The sequence below is a fragment of the Halyomorpha halys genome, unplaced genomic scaffold (genome assembly GCF_000696795.3).
Source record: "Halyomorpha halys isolate HHAL.00 unplaced genomic scaffold, Hhal_1.1 Scaffold2532.1, whole genome shotgun sequence".
Taxonomy (NCBI): Eukaryota; Metazoa; Arthropoda; class Insecta; order Hemiptera; family Pentatomidae; genus Halyomorpha; species Halyomorpha halys.
Window position 1 is genome coordinate 34432 of NW_027115765.1, and position 23900 is coordinate 58331.

At 28.8% G+C, this 23900-nt stretch overlaps 2 protein-coding genes across 7 annotated transcripts in view; both read right to left on the reverse strand.

Annotated features, from left to right (window-relative positions):
• Window positions 1–2485: 2485 nt before the first annotated feature.
• Window positions 2486–8884, reverse strand: LOC106691604 (AFG2-interacting ribosome maturation factor). The gene is made up of 5 exons (XM_014437429.2): window positions 8651–8884; window positions 7314–7424; window positions 7065–7232; window positions 3437–3549; window positions 2486–2647 (listed from the first exon to the last, which is right to left on the reverse strand). Exons 1-5 carry the CDS (start codon window positions 8791–8793, stop codon window positions 2559–2561), a joined length of 624 nt encoding a protein of 207 aa, XP_014292915.1. The 5' UTR covers window positions 8794–8884; the 3' UTR covers window positions 2486–2558.
• A 3764-nt stretch (window positions 8885–12648) lies between these two features.
• Window positions 12649–23900, reverse strand: part of dachs (unconventional myosin-IXb-like dachs) — a 51580-nt gene continuing 40328 nt past the window's right edge. For all 6 annotated transcript variants that reach the window (XM_014437424.3, XM_014437427.3, XM_014437423.3 and 3 more), the window contains 6 exons: window positions 22848–23059; window positions 21479–21671; window positions 20514–20671; window positions 19753–19883; window positions 16973–17072; window positions 12649–15690 (listed from right to left, as the gene is read on the reverse strand). In XM_014437424.3, the coding sequence (XP_014292910.1) occupies window positions 15533–15690; window positions 16973–17072; window positions 19753–19883; window positions 20514–20671; window positions 21479–21671; window positions 22848–23059 (952 nt within the window). In that variant the 3' untranslated portion in view covers window positions 12649–15532. The remainder of the gene's footprint in view (window positions 15691–16972; window positions 17073–19752; window positions 19884–20513; window positions 20672–21478; window positions 21672–22847; window positions 23060–23900) is intronic.

The window sequence follows — 23900 nt, forward strand, 5'->3', positions numbered from 1 at the left end:
TCTTTTACTTCCTTAATTCTCTATTACATCACGTAACGCGCTTAAATCAGCTATCATAAGAAATTATTTATATTTTCTTCTTTATATATCACTTTTTTTTTTTAATAATGACACATCATACAATTATTTTTTTTAATTTAGAATTAGAATTATTCCAAATATAGTACTATAAGTTCCGGATACTTTCTTTACAGAGGTCGTTCTAAAGACTTTCCTAAAGCTATTAGAGTAACTACAAATTAACTCCAGTCAACAGTAAAATCCATGGAATACCTCAAACACAAAATGAAATTTTTTTTTTGTCAGATGTGCCACTACTCAAGCAAAGCAACGATATTATTCCAGCCACGTCCCTGATAAATATACATACTTCGTCTTATGGTTCTTATTCTTGTCCATAATTATTTTGTTCCAAAAAGAAATTTTTATTAATTTTTTTTAAAGGATGTAGTATTATATCAATTATACTCATTCAAGGAAAAATTAAACCCTTTTTTACTTCTTCAATTCTTTATTACATGAAGTTCCGAGCTAAAATCAGCTCATCTTTACAAATGGGTGTAATTTATCATTGATTGATATAGCACTATAACCTTTTAAAAATATTTAATATAAATTTATTATATGAATGAAATAATTATGGACAAGGATAAAAACCATTAGACGAAGTATAGCTACTAGCTACATCATCAGGGAAGTGGCTGTTTAAAGTAAGTTATAAGAAATAGTCAGTTATAACAAATAAATAAAGAAGAAAGTATAAATTATTTTTTATGAAGAGATTGATGCTATTTTACTTTATCCTTGAAAGAATATAATTCAAATAGCGCTGTAAACCTTTGAAAAATGTTTAATAGAAATTTATTTTTGGAACGAAATGATTATTGAAAAAAATGACAACCATAAGATGAAGTATGAATACGCCATCAGGGAAGTGAATGAGATAAATAATTAAATAAGAAAATATAAATGATTTTTGAAGATGAGCTGGTTTAAGCTCGCAACATCATGTAATAAAGATTTGAAGAAGTAATTAAGGGTTTTATCTATTCTTTAAAGAGTATAATTGATATAGCTTTATATTTCAAAGAAGGCTTTGTAGCTCAAAGTTGATCTCAAATGTTGTATTTTTTAGCTGTCATTTTTATCGCGCGTGAGATATTTTTTAAAAGTGGATTTGTGACAAAAAATTTTAAACACATGAATGCTAAGATTTAAAAAAACCCAAAAACATTGGTCCATCAGTTCGTGAGATGATTGTGGCGCAGAAAAACAAACCAATAGCCTAAAATCAGGTTTTTGTCCTAAGAAGGCTCTGATGGACGCCCCTTATATTTGCTAACACTGGTGTGCTATAATTGATTTATACTTTCACATACCTATGCATGGAATATAACGTAAAAGGAAGCATTGTGATTGTAAAAAAGTTAGTAGAGTTTTTTTTTGTAGAGAAGTCCTCTCATTCCAGATAACCTTTAATCAATGTTTAAAATCGATAATTAAAACAAAAATAAAAATTTTTAAAAATCATTTGATGATTTTTATTTTTGATCTCAAGTGAAAAAAAATTATATCTGATCATTATTTTTAAATATAATTTTTACATTTTTGGGTTATTTCCAGAATAAAATAGATTTTTATCAATTTTATCTTGGAAGTGTGCTACTTAGTATGCAAAATTAAATATAGGCTTAAAGGAGATTTTAGGCAAGTTTCATATAAATTGTCAGAGCAGATTTAGTCCTATAGTTTGTAGACAAACACACTTTAAGGCTATTGCACACATGTCTGATTCCATACATAAGCATTGTGGGCTGAAATCTGACAAAAACAAAAAGAAGCAGCAACAAAATCCGTCTACACTTTTGTGAGAAAATCGTGGTTCAGACACATAGACCACCAAAATTGCATTTTTTGGACTCAGAGGCTCTGAAATGTATAGATCCGATAAAAAATGCACAAAAAAATTAATCACATTACAATACAATTAGGCCGAGATCTGGCTTTTTTTTTGTAATTGCCTCAAGTGCAGCAGAAAATCAGACAATTGAAAATGGATATGAAAGAAATCATTATTTAGTTTAAAAAAAAAATGTCAGGGAGTTTCATAGTGTGATTTTGGCATGTCATTTTTTTAAAAGTTTTATTAATGACTAAAACTACCTCATAAGCAGCATAAGAAATTTTAACTTGAAAATGTACTGATAGAGATGATTCAGGAAATATCTCACCATAGAAATTTTGTGGTAATTTGACATTTCCATAAAGAAAGAAAGCACTGATTACATAAATATTTAGACATTATTTTACATTCATTGAAAATGAGTCATCTTGAGAAAAGTTTCATATCTCAGGAACTATTAAACGAACTCTTTTGTAGAAGTAGCAGTTCCATATTAGCCATGGAGGGTAAACTTGAACGAAGATGCATCCTTTCGAACAATCTTTATCAGTAGGGTAGTAATAAATAAATAAAATTAAAAAATACTGTGCTAAATTATAAAAAATATTTATTATAAAATATATAGGTACTATAATAATAATATAAAATTAAAACACTATTTTGTTGATTGGAGATCTGAAGTTTTTCCAAGCTGCTCTAAAGAAAATGGCACACTAATCAGGTGTTTGGTGCAACTCAGTGCATCTGTAAGAAAAAAATTATATAAGATTACAATAGTTATGAAATATTGCATTAACACACAATATATAATAGATACTAATGTTTAAATTATGAAGAAGATGGTCAGGGCTGCAGTCACAAGAAAACAAAATAGTTAACAACTATTTATTTTGTTTTCTTGTGACCGCATCCCCCAACATCTTCTTCATAATTTAAATTAATACACTCAATTATTTTTATATGTATGATACTAATGTTTCTTCAGTAATCAAATAATGAATAGATTATTTATTATTTACATTTATGCAGTGTGTATAAACATTGTTTGGACGACTTTATCGATATTGTTTTACATACGTAATCATTATCATTTACTGAAACTACTGCCTGTATAATGATTTCATTTAATTATGTTTGTGCAGCTATTGTTAACTACAATTGGTTTCCCATGTTTTGTACTGAAAATAAATAAATAAATATTATCCTTTGCATTTTATTCAGTGGTTGATTATTCCTCTAATCATGTTATAAGGAAACATTTTTACAGAAACTGCAATATTTATTTGTAAGGATTTTTTTATCAATTCAGCTAACAACTGCCTTTCAAGAGACCACCAAGAAAAAGAACTAAGAAAGGAAGGAATAGTGGATAAACTTTTTTACATATGAGTGGACAATATTTTGCTCATTATTTTGTGATAGATGAATAAAAAAAAACAATAAATGAGACCAGCCAGATCAGTGATTATATCACAACAGAGCACATGTCTCGTAATGCAATTATATAGGCTGTTTCAATTTTTAAAAAATTACCTTTTATTTTATCGGGAACAGCTGCAGATCTTTGATATATTTTTTCCATATTTAGTACAGATTCATGGTTTTGGAAGTCCATCATGGTGAGTGCAGAAGTTAACTGTATGAATCTGTTCCATAAATGATAATGGAAAATGCGATATATTGGGTGAATTTATTTTTAAATGTGAGTAAAAAAATAAATGCTGTCAACATTGTAATACTGATGGGAAGGAATATATGTTTAGAGTAAATCTCAAATATTTAGCATTGATTTTTTTTTTTTTGCAAACTTTAAAAAATGTGCAACATGAGAATCATAATTATAGAAGACCGTTGAAAGTAAGAATGGCTTTATGATAATATTTTAAAAAATATTTAAGTACATATTTAATTATTATAGCCATTCAACAAGAAGAAAATCCTTTTTTTTTATTACAGGAATGCGAAAAGGGAGGGAGCATATTTCTAGAATTTGAACCAAATAACAAATAACTAAAGAATAATTATTTTTCTTTATTCACAGTAAAGAAATCTTTAAAGTAAACCAAAAAATAGCTGGTTAAGAAAAAATACTAATTAACGGGGAATGAACAAAGTAATCATCAATCATTAAATATAATTCCCTTTCTATCTTGATTTCATAGAGGTACAGGAATGGAGAGAAATTTTATATGGATAGCTTGATAATTTAAAGGATACACACATGGGGAACTGAGTTATAGAAGTTTTCAGATACATAAATTAGAAGTTCATACACCAATTTATATATAGAGGTATTCAACCAAACACCGCTGTTGGAAGCCTTGGACTGTTTAAGAAAAAAATTACTATTTCATGATGGATCAGTAAGATGAAAATTTCCCTCAGGAATTCATTACTTCTAAAACTGAAAGATACAATAAGGTGAAATTTAAACAACTTGCTATGTTTTTGGAGTGTATTAAATTGTTTTTGTAAATATTCTTCTACGATTAATTATATTTTATAAACTGTAACTTACATGATACAATCAGGTATGTCTGAGTAGAGTAAAATAACGTTATAAGTTAGGTATCTCCTTAGAGTCCCTTTCAAGTAACCCATGAATGGTATCGTTGAGTAAAATTTAAACTCTTCTCATTGTAACACCTAAAGTATAACAAGGGTAAACGGCCAGCTATATTTAATCTTCAACATTCAACAAAACTATGTCAGGTTAGTTTTAAATTCTAGTGAGTAATATTTACTCACTGATACCATTATGATACAATTGGCAGGAGTAACTTAAAATCAATGTTACCAATGAGGCTTTGTATTGTTTTGTTAATCTGGTTCATTTATACCAATTTTATGTGAGATAAATCTACCAACAATGGGCACCACCAATATTGACCACTTGGAGGAAAGATTTCAATAAATAAGGACTAAATTGCATCTGGTTTTGTCTGAAACTGTGAAGATAAATTTAATTAAAAAAAAAAAAAAAAATAGATTCAACAGTTACCAAACAGAGGTAGGTTGTTATTTCCCTTAATTTTCGAGTCACTCAAAGCTTTTTTCATAAAACTATCTAGAACTCCACTTTTCACAGTTTCTTTTTTTTCAAAATAAAAACACAGTTGGGTTCCCTCCATGTATTCATTGTAAATGGATTTTCACAGAATTATTCGAATTTACCATGACTGTTAATGTTGAGTAAACATTTCCTTAAAGTACCTACCTAATATTTGAAACATACTTACCAGAGGGCGCCTATAAAAACAGAAAAATGCAATTTGAGAGACAGATGAAAGACAAGAATGGGTTCCGGAGGACAAAACTGAAATGTATGACTACATAGGGCTTGGATCTATGAAATCCAAACTTGTGAAATATAGTATGAATGTTCAGATGATATGTGACAGTTATACAGCATACTGTAAAAATCTACAAGTGCAAAGGGAGCAGTAGACACACTTGAAAAAATGGTCAGCGAATAAAATTGCAAGAGACAAACCAGCAGATGACCTATGGTGTTGTTTATGAACTCGATCGAAATAGCTGCAGTAAATGCATTGGATCAGTGGAAAAATATTCATCTTGAGTGAAACTGAGAGTACTTACAAATATGGTGTTTGTTTCTGCTGTGTCTAAATAAAATATTAGTTGGACCAACCATAACAAGATGATTGAACGACCCATCAATCTTATTTCTAAGCACTCAGTCTAAAAAGTCTAGAAAAGATGAAGAATGTCTTGGAAATCATTGAGGATAAGAATTGTGCTGGCAAGGAGATTTATGTGAAAGAAGTACAAGGCTCAGATCCAGGTGCAACCATATAACAAAAATTGAATAGTAAATTATGTTTTTTTTTTTTAAATATTTTTAAAATGCACTCCTTATATAAATAACATCATTAACAAGATGGAATGTTGATACTAAGATTAATAAAATAAGTAAGAAATATAAAAATTCTATTGGGGTCCCAAAAGGAGACCCTTGTGGTATTGTGTTTGTTTCAGACCGTGGTATTATGAAGGTTAAGTTTTAATTTATTCAGTATTAGAGAAAAGATTCTAAAGGATATATTTATGGAAAATATGAACTGGTTAAACAGAATATCTTCTTTCAAAACAAAAAATATTTATAGACCAACTTGGGTTTAAAGCATATGAAATCTAAAATTATATTACAACAAGACTGAGTAGATTAAATAAATTCAATAATACCTAGGTATAGAGAGGATCATAACATACCTCAGAACAAAGGGAATCAGATAAAAATCCCAATGAATAATAACAAGGAGAGGAAAATGAGGAAAAAAACTTAGTAAAAAGAAAAAAATACAATTTAACAACTGCAAGAAGAAAGCAGCACTGTGAATTAAGAATGAACGTCATTCCAAAATTTTAAAAATACTTAATGATGGTTTCAAATAAAACACCAGCAGAACCCCTAGAAGAAGTGGAAAACCAGAAGAAATATACTAACAAAATGATGAATGAAGAGGAAATGATGTAATTGATAAAAAATAAATAACAGAAGCTCATAATCAAGGGCTTTCTAAAAACGACAGTGGAAGTATAACAGAGCTCACTTTGATAAAAAGGAACCTGAGTCACAATACAAGAAATGTAAAATTAATAAACAGGAAAGATTATGTGCCAAAATTAATTAAAAACTATAATATAAAAAATAGTCTGAGCATAAAATGTTCTGAATAAATGATAAGGAAACTCCATAAAACCAACATAAAGCTATTGACATGGCAGAATAACATGAGAAATTGTAAAAATAAAGCAGAAAGGAAATTGAATATCAACACAAAGCTACTACCAGAAAAATGCACATTGAAGAAATATAGGAAACCCCTAAAATAAGATAATAATGGGAAAGCTACAGATCATAGCAGGATATGTCTGATGTAGGGAAAATGGGATTGGAAATATTCAAAGGTTACATAAATAAATTTAAATTTTTAGAAAGTTAATGGAATAATGGAAGATTGAAGTGCATGTTGAGATAAATAAGATGGAAAGAAGAGTTCAAATAAATCCTAGCACAGTTTGAAGAAAAAATAAGTCTCAGATAGACAGATATGAAGTAAAATTATGGCAGAAATATTGCCAAAAAAAAAACTGTCAGAGGAAAATTACAAAACAAACAAAGAAAAAAAAAGGATACAAAATACTATAATGCCTAGTAATATCTTCAGCATACTCCACAAGCCTGTATAGTGGTGGCACTATCATACCATAAGACGTGAAGCTGGCCAAGCATTGGGTTCTGATGTTTCTCTCAATCAAATCAAATTTAGATTGTAATTCATCTTTTAATAATGACAGCCGATGCCTAGAAAATATATGAAATTTGGTAAAATTAATGATGCAATGTTTTGTATTGTGTATATATTTAGAAAACGTTTAGAATCACCAAGAATCGTTCAATTTATTTCTCTCTTCTTCAAGTCCTGAGAGAATTTTGTGATGCAGTCGATCCTTTATATCAGGAAATTTTTTCAGTAAAGATTGATTCCAACTAGAACTGAATATTAGTAAATCTATTTAATAATTTCTTTGCTATGAATATTTTAAGGATTTAAATAGATTGATAACATTATTTCTTGTTTTTGATCCAATATATAAAAAGTAATTTCATATAACTATGGTACAAGGTAGAAAACTGCTAAGTAAAGGGACAGAAATAACATTAAAATAGTTCAACTTCTGATTAAATGCAGCAATATGGTAAAAACATTTTTATATTTCTTTAAATAGGTTGGCAAAATCCGAAAATCTATCAAATTATATAATAAAAATTAATATCCTAAATAACTGTGCTTAAATCCTTGATTTTATCACTTTCCTATAGTTTAGGGTTCAAAGTGATTAGCCATTTCATATATATTTTGTATTACTCTCTACCTATCAGTTTCTGGCGTATAGGGTGATTATAATACAGATTACCATCCCATTCAAATCAGAATGGGAAGGTTGATTTTCACCTCATGAGGCTGCCATGTATTAAGTCGAACTACCCAGGCCAGATTCAAACCAGTGCCAAGCCATTTCATTTGTTACATTTCTTGCTATATTTTATATTAAATAGGAAGTATTTCAATTATGTCACTATAATCTATAATATTCAATTCCTATAACCTTCCAGTAAAAGGAAACTTAATACTTCAAAAACTTTATTAGTCGTTGATTAGGTTACACCATCACAGTCCAAAAAAATTTAACCATAAGTCTAAATATAAATTTTACCAAATGTAATTGTTCGCTTATCTTCAAGCTATCATTCTGTGTAATAAGCAATGTTTTCCTATGAAATCATAACTTCACTAAAAATAACAAACATATTGAAATTTTTTTAGAAGACATTACAATTTACTAAGAACCCAAAACTCATAAGATTATTTATATTTAAATTACTAATGTTCAAAACAATCTATGAATAATTAAGTGTCATTAATGGCTTATTATTAACTGAAGTAAGAAACAAAGATATAACTTGTTTAACTTTGTTAATAAAGATATTAGTAACACAAATATAACTTGTGGTGTTCTTTCCTCCAGTATTCTTCAGATTAGTTTTTATTTATTTTTTCTGGCAGTATGAAGAGTAGGAACTAAATAAATGTTATCAAGTAAATAACATTATCATAAAAAATATTTATAATTATCATAATTAAATAACATGATGCATAAAAAAATTATAAATAAATATCACATCAAAAGAAAGCAATAAGTTATAAGATAATTATTCACCTATAAACACTAGTCAATTGCTCAGATAAATTATTTAATGCTTTTAAGACATCTTTTGTCTCAATAAAACACAAAGACCAGTCTTTTAAAAAACCAATAACATATGTAAAAAAATCTTTGAATATTTGGTCTGAATTAGCCATGAATTTAATTGAAGCAATCTAAGAGACATTAATTAAATAAAGCTGAATCTGTCCACATGTTTTTTTAAAGTTCAAAAGGTATCCTACAAGGAAGGTTGAAAACATACAAAACATACATCGATAACAGAAACAAAGAGATATGCAAAGAGCTGTGACCCACCATGTCACCTTCTCCACCCTATTGGTTCATTGTTTCTCTTTGAACGTTAAAATCTTCAAGAAATAATTTCTTGCAGTTTATGTTTTGTCATTTAAATTAATTAATTAATTATAGAGATTTAAAATAAGTATATCATTGCGATCATCATGGCTCAATGTGCATCTTTCGAGTGTTTTAATAAAACTTTTGCTATGACCAGTAGTCGGAAAGCCCTGCAACGTGGGGCGAAACGTTAGCTCATAATAAATAATGTTACGACTATTTCAGTTTTTCTTTGACCGCACCCGGACCATCTTCCTTTTTATTGTGTTAATAAAACAATAAAAATATTGACAAGAAATCTGAAATCACGTTTTAAATGCAAATTTGTGATTTAAAAATATAGTTAAAGAATTACCTGACTACTTATTTAGATAAAAATATATGATGTTTAATGAAGGCTTCCAATGGATAAGGAGTTAAGCAAAAGCATTGGTTAGAGATTTTAAAACAAAAGATCACAGTCTGACTTGTTCAGTCTGAAGACGTAGATAATTCAGTTGAGGACCTTCATAAAAATTGGCTGCTTCAATATAATAATTGACCATTTTTTAAATATTAGAATTATTGGATATCATCTATATCAGGTCCCATCAGAGTCTCTTCAGGACTCTACCAGGATGTCTCTACTAGGTTATTAGTACTTCTGACATGAACTATCACAAAGCCCATTGCACTTTGTTTTCTTCTGTTATGACAACCAGATCGATACACTCAACAAGATGATGATATTATATTTAACTATCGGACACAATAGTGACCCCAACAGTGAATAATAACGATGATACAGTCATCCCAGACACCTCATAGTGAGGAAGGAGCTCTTAATGACAAATTGTCACAGAAATACCATACAATTAGGCTGAAGAACGGCACATACAAACACTCTTGAAGAAAATAATCATCAGCTAGAATTAGCTGTCTCTTGTCATCATTGTTGTTATATCCATGGGAGGATATAAGATTACATTTGAGTAGACTGCTAAAAGGTACTCTCCCCCCCCTCCATTGTGGTAAGATCAAAAGATTGGTGCCCTTTTGGTTATCTCCATCTGTTCTAGCCTCTTTCTCAGTCCTATCCATTATCTTACATCGGTAACATGGTAATCAATCCAAGTTAGCCATGGTGATTTCTCAAGTAATTGATGTGTCATCATAGCTATCTTGGGTATGCAGTGGTGCTGATTAAATTCCAGTCTTCTTGAGTTGACTTTCATTTAGTGAGTACCATGGAATGGAATTGCAACCTTATCACTATGATTAGAATAGGTTACCTATTGGCTAACCTCTCATAATCAGAAAAGACCAGGGTCCTTTTTCATAATGAAGTACAAACCAATACTATTAATCTTTTAGTTTCTGTTTACATCGGGACCTGCCCGTGCTATACTGCAGGTGTCCCGAGTGTAATTTTATGCTTAAATTAAATTTGTGTGGAAAAGGGGGCTAAAATTGTGAGACACTTTCCGCTAATTAACATGCATATATTTCCTTATATTTATAAAGTATTAATCCCTGGAGGGACAGATAATATTAGTGTGTTAGGGTTTTAATTTAATTTCATTATTTATAGTAATATAGGAAAAGGACAAACAAGTTTGGGTGGTCTCATGGCATAAATAACAATCATGCGCTTATCTGTTGACGTCTTCGCCGCCGCGGTGACGTATCCTATAGCCGCTTCCTTCGTCCTGGCGTGCGGTGGGCGAAACGGTGAAGACCGTGTATTTTCGCCTGTGTCTGAAAAAGACGTCCTCCTTCCTCGAGGGCTGGCCAGCGTGTCCTGGAGCCTGGCGTGATGGTAGGGGTAGGCCAGGTCCTAGCCTGCATGATGCTTAGGCTGGGGCGGCATTGCAGTCGCGGCGTCTTCGGGGTCTTCCGATGTTCGCGGCAAGGGGGGGCATTAGAAAATGAGACCCCCGACCCCGACTTTATATAAATCCAAAATTTAACCGAGAAAATCGGATTACTTGAATCCGACAGTTTCTATTTGGTACAATTCCACTAGCTTATACAATTCTTCCAGATAATTTTTTTACTTTTAAACTCATGTAATATCACTAATAGTCGTCCCCATCATGAAACAAAATGTATTAGTGCTTGTACTTTATAGTTTGATTTCTTGTATTTATGGACTAATACTACTTGGCTTTCATTATGAAACAGGTCCCAAGTAGGAGGTAAAGACAAAATGCTAATCATTGTTGGTTACTTAGCTGTGGGGCTTACATGAAATACCAAGATATTTAATTATTTAGACAAGATTGAATTGATGTATAAATATTTTTGAATTGAGAGTTATTTGAAAATTTAAATAAATATTCTCTAATGATATCCAATTTATCAAAGAAAATTTTTAATACCATGATCTGGTATTCCTTTGTAAGAAAAGTTAATCTCAAATTCAAATTTTGAGCATTACAATTATTAATTTTTAGTAGCTTTTGTTAACAGTAAAACAGTGTTTTGTATTGCTTTTAGGCTTTCTTGTCTTGAAAGTTGTTTCTTGTTGAGCGAAAATTTTGGTTTCTTTAATAAAAATTGAATTAAACCTCTTCTTTCTCATTAGTACTTTTTCATAATATTTTTAAATTATACAATTAATTTATAGAATCTAAAAAAAAAAAAAGGTCTGAAAAATAATTAACAGGTAAATAAGTACTTATAATTTATTTTTAAATAGTTAAGTATTAAATTATTATAAATTTTCTTTAAAATTTGAAATCATTTTTAAATCTTTTACCTAAATCTGAAGCTCCAATAAAATTTTTCTCCTAATGAGGTTTTGATATTGAGATAATATTTTTATTTACTTCCAACTTTCACATTTTGTTTAGAAAAAACAAAAGAGTGATTTTAATTTTACTTTTTTTCAATTCCAGGTTTTTATTACTTTTTTTTGTTATTATGACAATGGATTTATTGTAGGTTGGCTCAGTTTGAGAACATTATTTATAACTTCTTATGTCTCTTAGTTTGTTCTACTGACTCTGTCAATGAAATTTGAACAATTACTTTTTTAATTCAAATTAATAATAAAGCGCAGATTTAGTGCATCCACTGATAGTACAATAACAAATGTTAGTTTACATGATGTTAGAGACAGCAACAACTATCACTATAAGTATTACTCTAAATATCACTATCACTGTGGAATCTCGGCTTTAGATCACCACTGTTCGTTCAGTCTTATTTACCTGTGTTCGCAAACATATTATTCAAAATGTTCTAAAATCTAAGGTTGGCAGCTGTGCTCTAGTCCACCACGTTATCAAAGGAGGGTCAGGGCTAAAAATAGTGATTTAAGCTCTATTTTGTATTTCATTTCCTTGTAAATAATCCCAGCAAGACAAGTGAAAAATTTGGGAGTTTTTGAATATGGCCCACTCTCTTGAAATTTTGGCCCAGCATAAGAAGCTTTTAATGACAATCACCCTAAGCTAGGCCTCAAATATGTCATTAACTTTGTTTATTACAAATAGTGAACCATATCTCATTATTAGTCATATAAACAATGGACAAATATAAAATATGAAGAGAAAGTTATGTTATCTGTGAAACAGCTTTTTATTCTAATCATAATCGATTATCAAGTATAATAATCATTGGAAAACTTATTTCTGAACTGATCGGATAAAAAATAAAAAATAAATAAATGAATGTATGGAAAAGTGTTTATTTATACAAACAGACAATAAAAAATTTCTTTAATAAACAATCGCCTATATATAAAGAATATTCAATAATATAACAATGCTGATAATAATATAAATTTTAATTTCCCTAAACTAGAGAAAGTTTGGCACTGTTAGAGATACTCAAAGTTTTTCTAAATAATCTAATTAAATGTATCATACAAAGAAATAAATAGTATTGCATTCCATCTTATCATTAAGGCTCTAATAACTATGGGGGTATGCTAAGCTTCATTATTTTAATATTTACAATTGTACTCGTAAAATGTTTGGCAAGAGAGCAAGAGACATTCAATTTTGAGCTATCGTGTTAAAAATAAAAATGTAGGACATTACAATGACAAAGTTTTCAATATTTTAATTAAAGAAAAATGTAATTAAGTACATTTATATGATAAATACTAATAGCTAATAGCATACGTATGTATCAAGCTTCGCAAAAAAAATTATTTAATTAAAGAAGACAGAGAATCTTTTCCAAGTAAAATTAGATTTATTTATGTAAATTAATATTTACAATGTAGTTATGAACATATAAACCAATCTATACATAATTATGTTCATAGAAAGCATGTATACAATAAAAACCTTATTTCATTAAGAAAAATTATAGATAATTTTACAAAATTATTTGAAAGACATGTTCAACTAATGAATTAACTAATTAAATAAGAATTATTTGTCATGACTATATTCTAATAATTACTCATAAGAATTTTGTATAATAGTTTGAAAATAAAAACTACCTCACACAGAATCTATATCTAAATTCGTAATTTTTATATGGACGGATAAATTATAAATTGCACTATATCTTTGCTAAAATGTTAATTATCATAGAAAAATAGGCTGATTTATGAAAAAATGGCCATTTTTCAAAATATATATGATTTCATGAAGTAACTAGGTTCATCTTGTCTGTTTAATAAATAAAATAAATTTGTTTAATTTCACGAATATTTCAACAGACCTAACATTGCCCTTTTAGTGCTGTAAATTCAATACTGGTAACACTATACAAAATATACTGAGGAAATAAGTTTTCAACAGACTGAATATAGAAACAGGAATTTTCCTGAAATTTTGCAGCTACTCTTAAAACTTAATCTTGATTTTAATCTGTAAATTTTCTTCACTGTAAAACTTACATACAGCTAAACTGCAGAAAAAAGAAACTTTTTGTTTAAAAAGTTTAATGCTGAGCATTTGTTTAATTGGAAAACTATCTGCAATAGTAATTATAACATATTTATCTTAACCCACAGCACAGCAGTTAGCTCTTTTATTAAAAGATATTTATTGGTCTTACATTTTGGTGTTCCAAACTAATTTATTTTTCTTATTTTTTAGTTTGGAGTTTACAGTTTATTTCCATATAAATAAATAATCATAACAACAAATGCATTATATTGAGCATAAAAAGAAGATATAAATGTTTTCTGCATTCAGTCTCATCTGTTACATTGTGGATTACATTTTTTTTTTTCAGAAATTCTGTAACTTTCAGAAAAGTGTATGTTTTCAAACAAACTATATTGCACATCCTAATAAATATATTATTTATTACATGTACTACTGTATATGGGCAAAACCAACTAAAAATATATACATTAAGAACAGTTATCAAAGTATGCATTTCAAATCTAATGAAATAAACATATGTATTTATTCATGTATAAAGAATAAGATAATTCTTTTCATTTATATATACATTTTTTAAAATACAAAGCCTACAAAATAGTAAAAATTAACAATGCAAGAAGTTCATAAATGGAAACACTTTTCAGTGCTTACAAATTTCATTATAGGTTTTGAAATTACTAGCACAATTTAAACACTCATACATAAGTTATAAGCTTCAAATTGTAAGCATTTGAAATATTAACAAAAAACATTTAAAATATATTAATACATTTTTATGACACAAAAAAGAAGTACAATATTAAGGGACTAATTAATATGAACATTCAAAATAAAATTAGCATTGCTATTTACTATATGAACAAACTAAAGCTAATACTTTTTATTTTGATTGTTTAAATAAGTGTTTATTTTTTAACAATAGCTCAACTTATTTAGGAATTATACATAACACTATATATAGCCTTTCTTCACTTCAACTAAGATATATTTTACTTCTACAATTATTATTGTCCATCTAAACAATTGCAAGCTTGATAAAATTAGCTTTGAATAAAACTGATACAACTATGTATAAATCTGATTATAATAACCTCTTTCAATATATTTTAACCTGGAAACCGATTTATTTTCATAAGAACTGAAGGAAGATTTTAATCATTCTATAATAAATGATAATAAACAAAGAATTTTAGTCTTTATAAACAATAAATACATTTAAAAAAAAATGGAGGAACTATGAAGGAACAAGATTGATAGTTTTGAAGAAAAGCATAAAGTCAAGATGAAAAAGGATACCTTTAAAATTCACCTAGTTATTAGTAAACATATATAAAATGATATGGATATATTGTTTAAGCATTCAGTTTTGATTAGTTTAACATAACAAACAAAAAGGAGTAAATCTCTGTAATCCAATTTCCAAATCAGATTGACTTTTTTTCCCATGAATAGTCATGACTGAAAAAACAAAACAAAAGTTGATAACAAATATCAAGATGTGAGATAAACATTTGAGCTGTATATTACTGAGAATTGTAATAAATTACTTAGTCCTTCTCTCTTATATTACACTACGTTGTCAAAAACATTAAACATTGACAGCATATTCTACATAAGTATTAGCATTACTATACACAAATTCAAATGAATGATCATTTAATATGAATCTGCAAGTGACAGATTTAAGTATAACAATCCAGAATTAGATAGTTAACGGTGATGGCTTAAGCTCCAGAAATTGGAATGGCACATGTAGGCTATGGCTGGAATGTTCCACAACAAGGTGTCCCCTCCTTGGAGATGCTCCAACAACAGTAACAGTATCGCCTTTCAACAGGGAGACTTCACCGCTCCCGTCATCTATAGAGTAAACAAAAAATAAAATAAAATAATATTCACTTAAAACTAGTTACTAAACAAACTGTTAACAATAACTATTAATATAAATAACATTTATTATCGAAGAATAAAGTTTCCTTATAAAATGAGAGTATTAGAAAAGCTTATATTCTATATTTTTTTTTTTTTTTTTTTTTTTCATACCCTCCTATAATGATGTTATTGAATAGCTGGTACATACATATAGGAGGTATACTATACGTATATCTGGGTGATGAGATATACATATAGTATACCTCCTTCAATATAGTAGGTTTATTATAAATGTTATATTTAAACTGTGTGGGAAAAAGCTTGAATAAAAAAGTAAATTGTTGATAAATATTTGTTTCAAAATATAAATAACGAACCGCATTAACATACCTATTAGTGTTTTTATTTACCACTTTTATTGAAATTTATTAATAATATTTCTGGTAAAATGACACCTTCCAAACTGTCCCCAAAATGACTCATAATCTAGACATACTACATCTTATGTTAGACATATTATATCTAACGTAATCTGGAGCTGAAAACGCTCTTTTAATGGTGAGGTGGCAACATTATAAGTTTTTAGCAAAATGTTTTGGGACAAAATATAGAAAAATAAATAAAATTATAACAGCCCAATTTTATTTTTCGATTAATTCTGATAATCAACACTTCTTTGTATTGTAGTCAAAATGATGGAAACGATTTTAAATTTATTTTCTTGAAACATAAGGTGAAACTATTAAAATGAAAAGTGAATAACTGTTTCAATTTCTGCTTAAATTAATTAACTTTTTTTTTATCAAAGCAATACATTTTTAAATTTAATTTTTTTTTCCTGTAACTATATAAGAACATTTTATGGATAATATCCCAATCTAATACGTTTTACTTTATAAGTAAAATAAATAAAACATTTTGCAAGCAAAATTTTATTTAAATTTTTACATAGAACTTTAAGAATTCAATGGGAATTGATTGAAAATATTAAAAGAACCCACATATTTAATAAGGAACCAACCAACATTTTTCCAATAAAAGGAACCCTAATATATGAACAGCTAAATATGTAAATAATTAAATATATTTTAACATTATAGACACATCTAGAAGTTATGAAATTAACAATTTAATTACTTTCAAATCAACCTTTTAACTATCATAATTCAAAATCAATGTTAATAACATTCCTTCTTTGGCCTGTCTAACAAATATAACAGACAAAAAATTTATAATTACAAAGTTTTTTAGAAATTAATCAGTTACTAACCTGGAAACGGCATTTTCATGACTCTAGTTTGCGGGTATCCAAGTTTAGTGTTACCAGCCACAGTGTAAGGGCGACTAGGGGGTACAGGTGGCGGTCTTTCCTATAAACAATGCCTTACTTAAATTTTGTCACTCTAAAAAGAATTAAAAAATAATAAATTAAATAATATAGCTTTACAACAAACCTAGAGGTTCAATACAAATGCCAACTATGAGCATTTTCCTTATTAATTTAAATAAAACCCAAATCAATAAGATTAGATGAATCTAAGTTTAACCTATAATTTAAATCTCATTTAGCTCTAACACATAACATATATATGATGACTAGATGGATAGTATACAAATAGAATAGTCACAAATATCAGTCATTTAAAAAATGAACTTTGACAATGATTATTCATTGTTCGGTCCAACATCTTCACACACACCCATTTCAATTTATACCGTTATTACATTACATCAATTATTTATGTTTACTAAGTTAAAATCGCACAATTTCAAGTTTCTTGACTATATAAATTAATTTTGTGAGATAATTGTTAGAAACAATTGCAACTTTATTTTAATATTATATCACCTTCTGTTTCGGTAAAGAATACACCGCACTAGCAGTTCTATTACTGATAGTACAAGAGCCGGGAAGAAAAAAAGGCAGTTATCTCACCCCAATTTTTGATTACTTTTATGAAAACTATGTATAATTACTAGTCAAAACTGATGAGTCTGCCAAGTATAGGTAGGGGGATAAAAAATGGTGGCTGTTTCAAAACCTTAAAAAAACATCAATTTTTCATTCGGAGCTCAACAACACTAGAAAATCTAAAAGAACATTATTTAAAGAAAAGTAAATTTGCTGAAGTATTTAGCCCTAATAGAGCTATTTATTTAGGTCCAATAGTTCTCAAGATATAGCATTTTAAAAAGCAAAATTTCATAACAATGTACTGAAATATCAGTAGTTAGTGAATCTATTTTGAGAAATCTATACCTCAATAAACATTTGATGTACAAATCCCTCAAATTAAAGCTAAATAATTGTACTATAAAGTATTTTATGACCTTTACCTTTGTAGGAATAGTTATTTAGCTTTAATTTGAGTGCTAATAGACATTTGTATGTCGAATGGTTATTGAGATATAGATTTTTCAAAATAAATTCATTGACTGCTGATCTTTCAGTACATTCTATACAACATTTTTATGAAATGTTGCTTTTTAAAATGCTATATCTCGAGAACTATTGGACCTAAATAGCTCTATTAGAGCTAATATTTCAGCAAATTTACTCTTCTTTAAATAATGTTCTTTTAGATTTTCTAGTGTTGTTGGTAGTTTTTAAGATATAGACCTCTGAATGAAAAATTAATGTTTTTTTAAGGTTTTGAAACAGCCACCATTTTTTATTTCCCTTTACCTATACTTGGCAGACTCATAAATTTTGACTAGTTATTATACCTAGTTTTCAATTAAGTAATCAAAAATTGGGGTGAAATAACTACTTTCCCAAATGTAAACCTGAACTGATCTTCACATCAAGGAAAGTTTTATTATGTTTTGTAAAAGTTTATTAATTTAGATACTATAAAGTATTTTGCTCAAGCAAATTGTAATCACATCAAATGATTTCAATTGTACAGACTTTGGTCAGAAATAAAATTGAATGACCTCTAGAAAGTAACACAAATCTGATGAACTAGAAGTATTCCATAGTTCCCAATATTTGCAAGAGTGAATACATTTTCTAAATAGCTGATTAATTCTATCTGAATCCAGATAGACAGAGTTGATTGTTTTTTACTTTTCATTTGTTTGTTGTTTGTTACTTTTCATGATTCAAGTTATTAACCAATTTGTTGCAGAAGGAATTGGTCGGGGCTATTCCTCTGAAGAAAATTTTATAATTATGTTCAATATTAATTATTTCTATAATGGAGGGTCCAAATTGGAAACAGCCATCACTGTTAAGAGAATTAAAACCCTTTGTGATGGTTGTCAAGAATTTCTACATTTCAGGGCTGATGGTAACCCTAACATGTCTCTTTGGACCAAGCTGGAATCGGGCCTCTCCTATGGCACAGCGATTCCAAAACTTTTTTTGCCACAGCACATATTTTGGGTAAAAAATTTCATGACACCCTTGTTGGGCTAAAAAAAAAAATATATATATATGTATGCAACCCGCCAGTAGTCTGGCATGACACACATGTAAACCATTAGCAACGAATTGGTTAAAACTAGAATAATTATTTTCAAACACATTGAAGGAAGTAGGTTAACTAACATATATATATATTTATTGGCACTACAGTCCTACAGGAACCAGGGCCTCTCTTATAATCTTCTTCCACTCTCTCCTGTTCTGGCACAGCATCTACTATCTTCTAATGCCCATATTATTTTAACTCTTCAATTCGTACAGTCACCTCAAGAGTCGTTTTCCTCTTCCACATCTTCCATCAGGTAGGTCTTCATGTAAGCATTTGGGGACTGATTCTCAAGGAATACATACTGCATAACCCATTTATAATCTTAATCAATTTAGATTATAGATATTTTTATTTAGACACAGGTTTTTTAATTAAAAAAAAATTACAATTATTACACATTGGTTTAATTATTATAGATTCTTTCAGTTATACAAGAAATTTTTTATTGTCACTGATGTTTTTTTGTAGGCATTTCTTGCTGGACACAGGCATTGTATCAAAATATTATAAGACATTTGAAATGGTAGTAGATAAATAAATTAAAAATCATAATATATCAACCTATACTTACAAGGTCAAGACCGAATAGGGTGCAAGTTTGTGCAATTATTTTGTGATCACATTTATCAGTCAGTTCTGGAGGTGGTGTTCCAGCTATTGGTTGTGGCCTTGGTCGTGACAGTGGTCCAACTGCACTTCTCACTGTAACATCAAAAATCAAAGACCGTTATAATTTTTGAAAGAATAACATATTCTTACAATATGCTATACAATAATAAATAATGTAACATTTTTATTCCATTATCGAATGGAAGAAAAGAAAGATTGATTTTCCTACTAACATAACATGATGTAGCACTCATCTAATTGAGTGACAGAAGAAGAAATTCTAAATTATTTTTCAGACTAATGATATAGATTTATAAATGGTACATAAATTACAGATGCTTGATTTAGAAAGAAAAAAATAACTATTAGATTTCCTAGAATCAACTTATTTTTTGGATAAAAAAATATACACTCATAACTGAAAATGTGAGACAAATAAGCATTCTGAACTATTTTCTGGATTTAATATTTTAAAAATCAATACTTTGGACTTAAAAATACCAGTTTTAGTTATTTGCCTGGTAGCAGTAAGAGATTACTGGAGGGATAAGAATCATTAATATATTTACATTAAAGATGCTTCACCAATCAGATCAGGTAATAGTCATTATGAGAATACATTATCAAACTTATTCAATCATTTGCTTTAGTATTTCCATTTCATTTCTGTTAAAATGATATTAAACTAAGAATTTAATTTTTTTTCTGTAATAATAATAGTACCTTTTGTGATAGAAGGATGGTGAACAGCTTGTAGAGTTCGCTTAAGAGCAGGCCAACGCTTCCTACAATGGTAGCCTCGCCAAACGGACTGAATAGTTACAGCAGCACGGTGGAGAGTTTCCCACCTTACAGCTTCAAGTTCTTGTCGAAGACCCTCACTGTAATGGGTGTATTAAAAGAATGAACATCATAAGAAAAATAAATCATAACTAAAAACTAGTTAAATTTAGTATGTATTACCTTGGAGATCCAAATTTTACTATAATGCAGATTCTAGGTACTGTCTGATCCATTCATTATAGTTAAAACATTTAAGAAATATAATTGCATGGGTCTGTATTATAGTAAAATATACTATTAATTAATTATAAGTTAAAAATATGAATGCAATTATACTTATTATTTACTGTTTTTATATTAAGGATGACATTTAAATTCGGAGGAGAACTCCAAAATGTCTATTGTGTTTTTAATATTAAATAAAATAATTTGGAGCTATGTTTATAAAAAATTTTATGAAAAATACAGATCAAGACAATTTCATATATAAAAAAAGAGCGATTTCAGTTGATTAAAAGAGGTCACTTTGAACAACAGGGTATAACAAATGAGTTATTCCAAATCAAATCAATAAAAAACAAATACTTTTCAATCTGGCTAACCCAGATTTAGTTGAAACTTGGGTCTATGTAGATTTCAAAGTCCTGAATTCAAAAATATTTTTTTCTGAATTTTATCTCTTACTTATTTAATTACAGTTTTTGTGTTACAAATTTTTTAAAATAGTAAAACATTGCTATTTTTTTTTTTTATACATGCTCAGCATTAAAAAGTTCTTTATTTACTAACAAATATCATAAAGATATGCAGAGACTTATAGAAACAAAAAGAGGTTGATTAAAGTGGAATAAAAGTATGAGTATATTGAAAATTGAATATATGAACTAAATATGTAAGGAAACTACCTGAGGAAAATGTGCCTCTTGCCGATGGCCCAGGTGACGACCAGCCCCGGCGGCCTCGGCTTACCTTCCAGGCAGCTCAGAATGGTGTGGCAGTCCTCAACGTACTTCTCTTCCCCTCGTCTCAGATCTGTTGCCCTTGCTATTACTCGATATCTTGACAAGAATGCTTTAAACCTCATTCGATGGGGGAATCCTGTTGATCATATCATATTTAGGGTGGCAATAAAGCTTTTTAACACAACTTTATTAACAATATATTATATGCAGATTTAACCAACAATATGTACACCGTAATCATAAAATTAGGAGCTTGACATCTCTGTTTCAATCTGGCAGCCCTGACGAAGCCCTGCAAAGTGGGGTGAAATGTTGGTTAACGATAAATAGTTTTCTTTTACTATTTTGATACTTTTATTGACTGCCACAAAGACTGTCTTCCTACAATAATTATAAAACACATGTCACAGAGACACCCCTCTCAACGGACACTCCTTTATTACATAATTCTCTTTGAACAGACAATTTTAATAAGGTCCTGGCTATCAGAACCCCTCCACTCTGTATGTGGACACCAATTTTATTTCCCTTCCTTTACATCCCTATATAACATACACAGTCATTAAAATATGATTCAACAAATTCACAATTCCAGAAATTACAGATGCACTAAGAGACATTTAGGTATTATGTAGCTAACATTCAATGTATGTAAACAGTATTGTGTGTATACAGCATTCAGTGTACATAAAAAAAATTGAACCTGTCCCTCAAAATTTGAAGTTTTAAGATTTGATATATGCATAATCCAAAAATAAAAAAAATTCTGTCTATGACTTTCTCTGATACTACGGTACCAATTTTTTATTAATATAGCACCATAGTTACTCCAAGATGATTTCTCGAAATTCAACTTACACCAAATTTCAAATTTGTGTCCTAACAAACGATGGTAGATATAAAATGTCCTTAGAATGATGTGTCTTATCAAGATATAGTTACTTAATAATGAATTTTTAAACATTTGAAAGTTCATTTAAAGGTTGTTTTTTAATCATTTAGAGATAATTCTAGCACTTTATGCATTTAATTAGCAAATAGAAATTAAGAGTATATTGTATCTCCCCTTGTTTTATAGAAGATTATTAATGATATAAATAAGTTTTATTCCAACATAGGAGTTGATATCAAAATTTTCTATTTCTAGAAATAGAATTTCCCATTTAATTGTTATTTCCACCAAAAGTCGAACGAGTATATAATCAAGTAATCTTTATTTTTATACTATATTTATAGTTTACCAGAGGTATTTGTTATAGTTTTATCAATATTTACATTTTTAAACAAGAATATACCACTGCCAGTTACTGACCTCCAGCCATAAGATTAACAGTTTCAAGCACTTGTAAAGACCGAATTTGCCTCATGACAACAGCTCTATCAAATCGCTGGGGAGTTTCGGTAGCGTTCGCTCTAACACAACGGATGAAATGTGGTCTGGCATGTACAAGTGTTCTAAGAAGGTTATCCAATCTCGTATGGAAGTCCTGAGTCAGTGTTGAAACTGGTTCATCTCCATTCAAGCTATAAAATACAAAATAATGAAGAATTTAATCACAAAAGATAAAAAGAAAGAATAATCAATTATAACAAAGTATTTCAAACCTATAAAAAATAATAATAGTTATAACTAACAATTCCTTAATATAAAAACTAAATTTTCAGACAAATAGCTGCCATTTTTTAATTATTGGGGTATTATCATCTATGCAAACTAGAACTTTTCTATATTTTTTATTAGCAGTTCAATTTAAGAGCCCAAATAGGGTTGTGCTCTCCTATTTAATGCATAAGAAATAAAAGTAGAACTTATTGTGGTAATAATGTGTAAATATAACTTCAACTTTGTTTTGACTGTTTTAATTATATCACTTTCTGAACCTCAAATATTAAACTTAAATATAATGTATACGATACATGAGAGGATTTATTTGAATGACTAGTTCAGTGAAATATTAAACCACGCAATGGATGAGAAAGGACCAGCTGAAATTCTTGTCACAATCCTTAATTTTAGAATAACCATTTCAAAACAAAGCAGAGCTATGGTGTTAAAAATAATTAAGTTTAAATAAAAGAGGCATTCAGAGTAGTGTGATTTTGATTCGAAATCTAAATCAGTTAATATTTATTTTGTGGCAATTTTGCAAAATAAACCTGGAAATTCCCACTCTAGTTAGGACATGACAGCAACATATATGTAGCCATATTAGGTAATAAACAAGTCAATAGGCCCACATGTCCAAACTAGTTCCCATCTTCCCACCAATACCAGCACCATATTTGAACCCACCAATACAATATTTCAGTCAAGTGTAGTTAAAAGATATTTTCAATTTGTTTAATTGAAAATTATTTCTTTAAC

Excerpts from the sequence above, each read along its gene's own strand:
- LOC106691604 (XM_014437429.2), bottom strand. The coding sequence starts at position 8,793 with ATGGCTAATTCAGACCAAATATTCAAAGATTTTTTTACATATGTTATT. Across the intron at positions 7,233-7,313 it reads AATAAATTGAACGATTCTTG|GCATCGGCTGTCATTATTAA; the intron begins GTGATTCTAAAC and ends TATATTTTCTAG. Across the intron at positions 3,550-7,064 it reads ACTAGGCATTATAGTATTTT|ATTCATACAGTTAACTTCTG; the intron begins GTATCCTTTTTT and ends TTTATGGAACAG.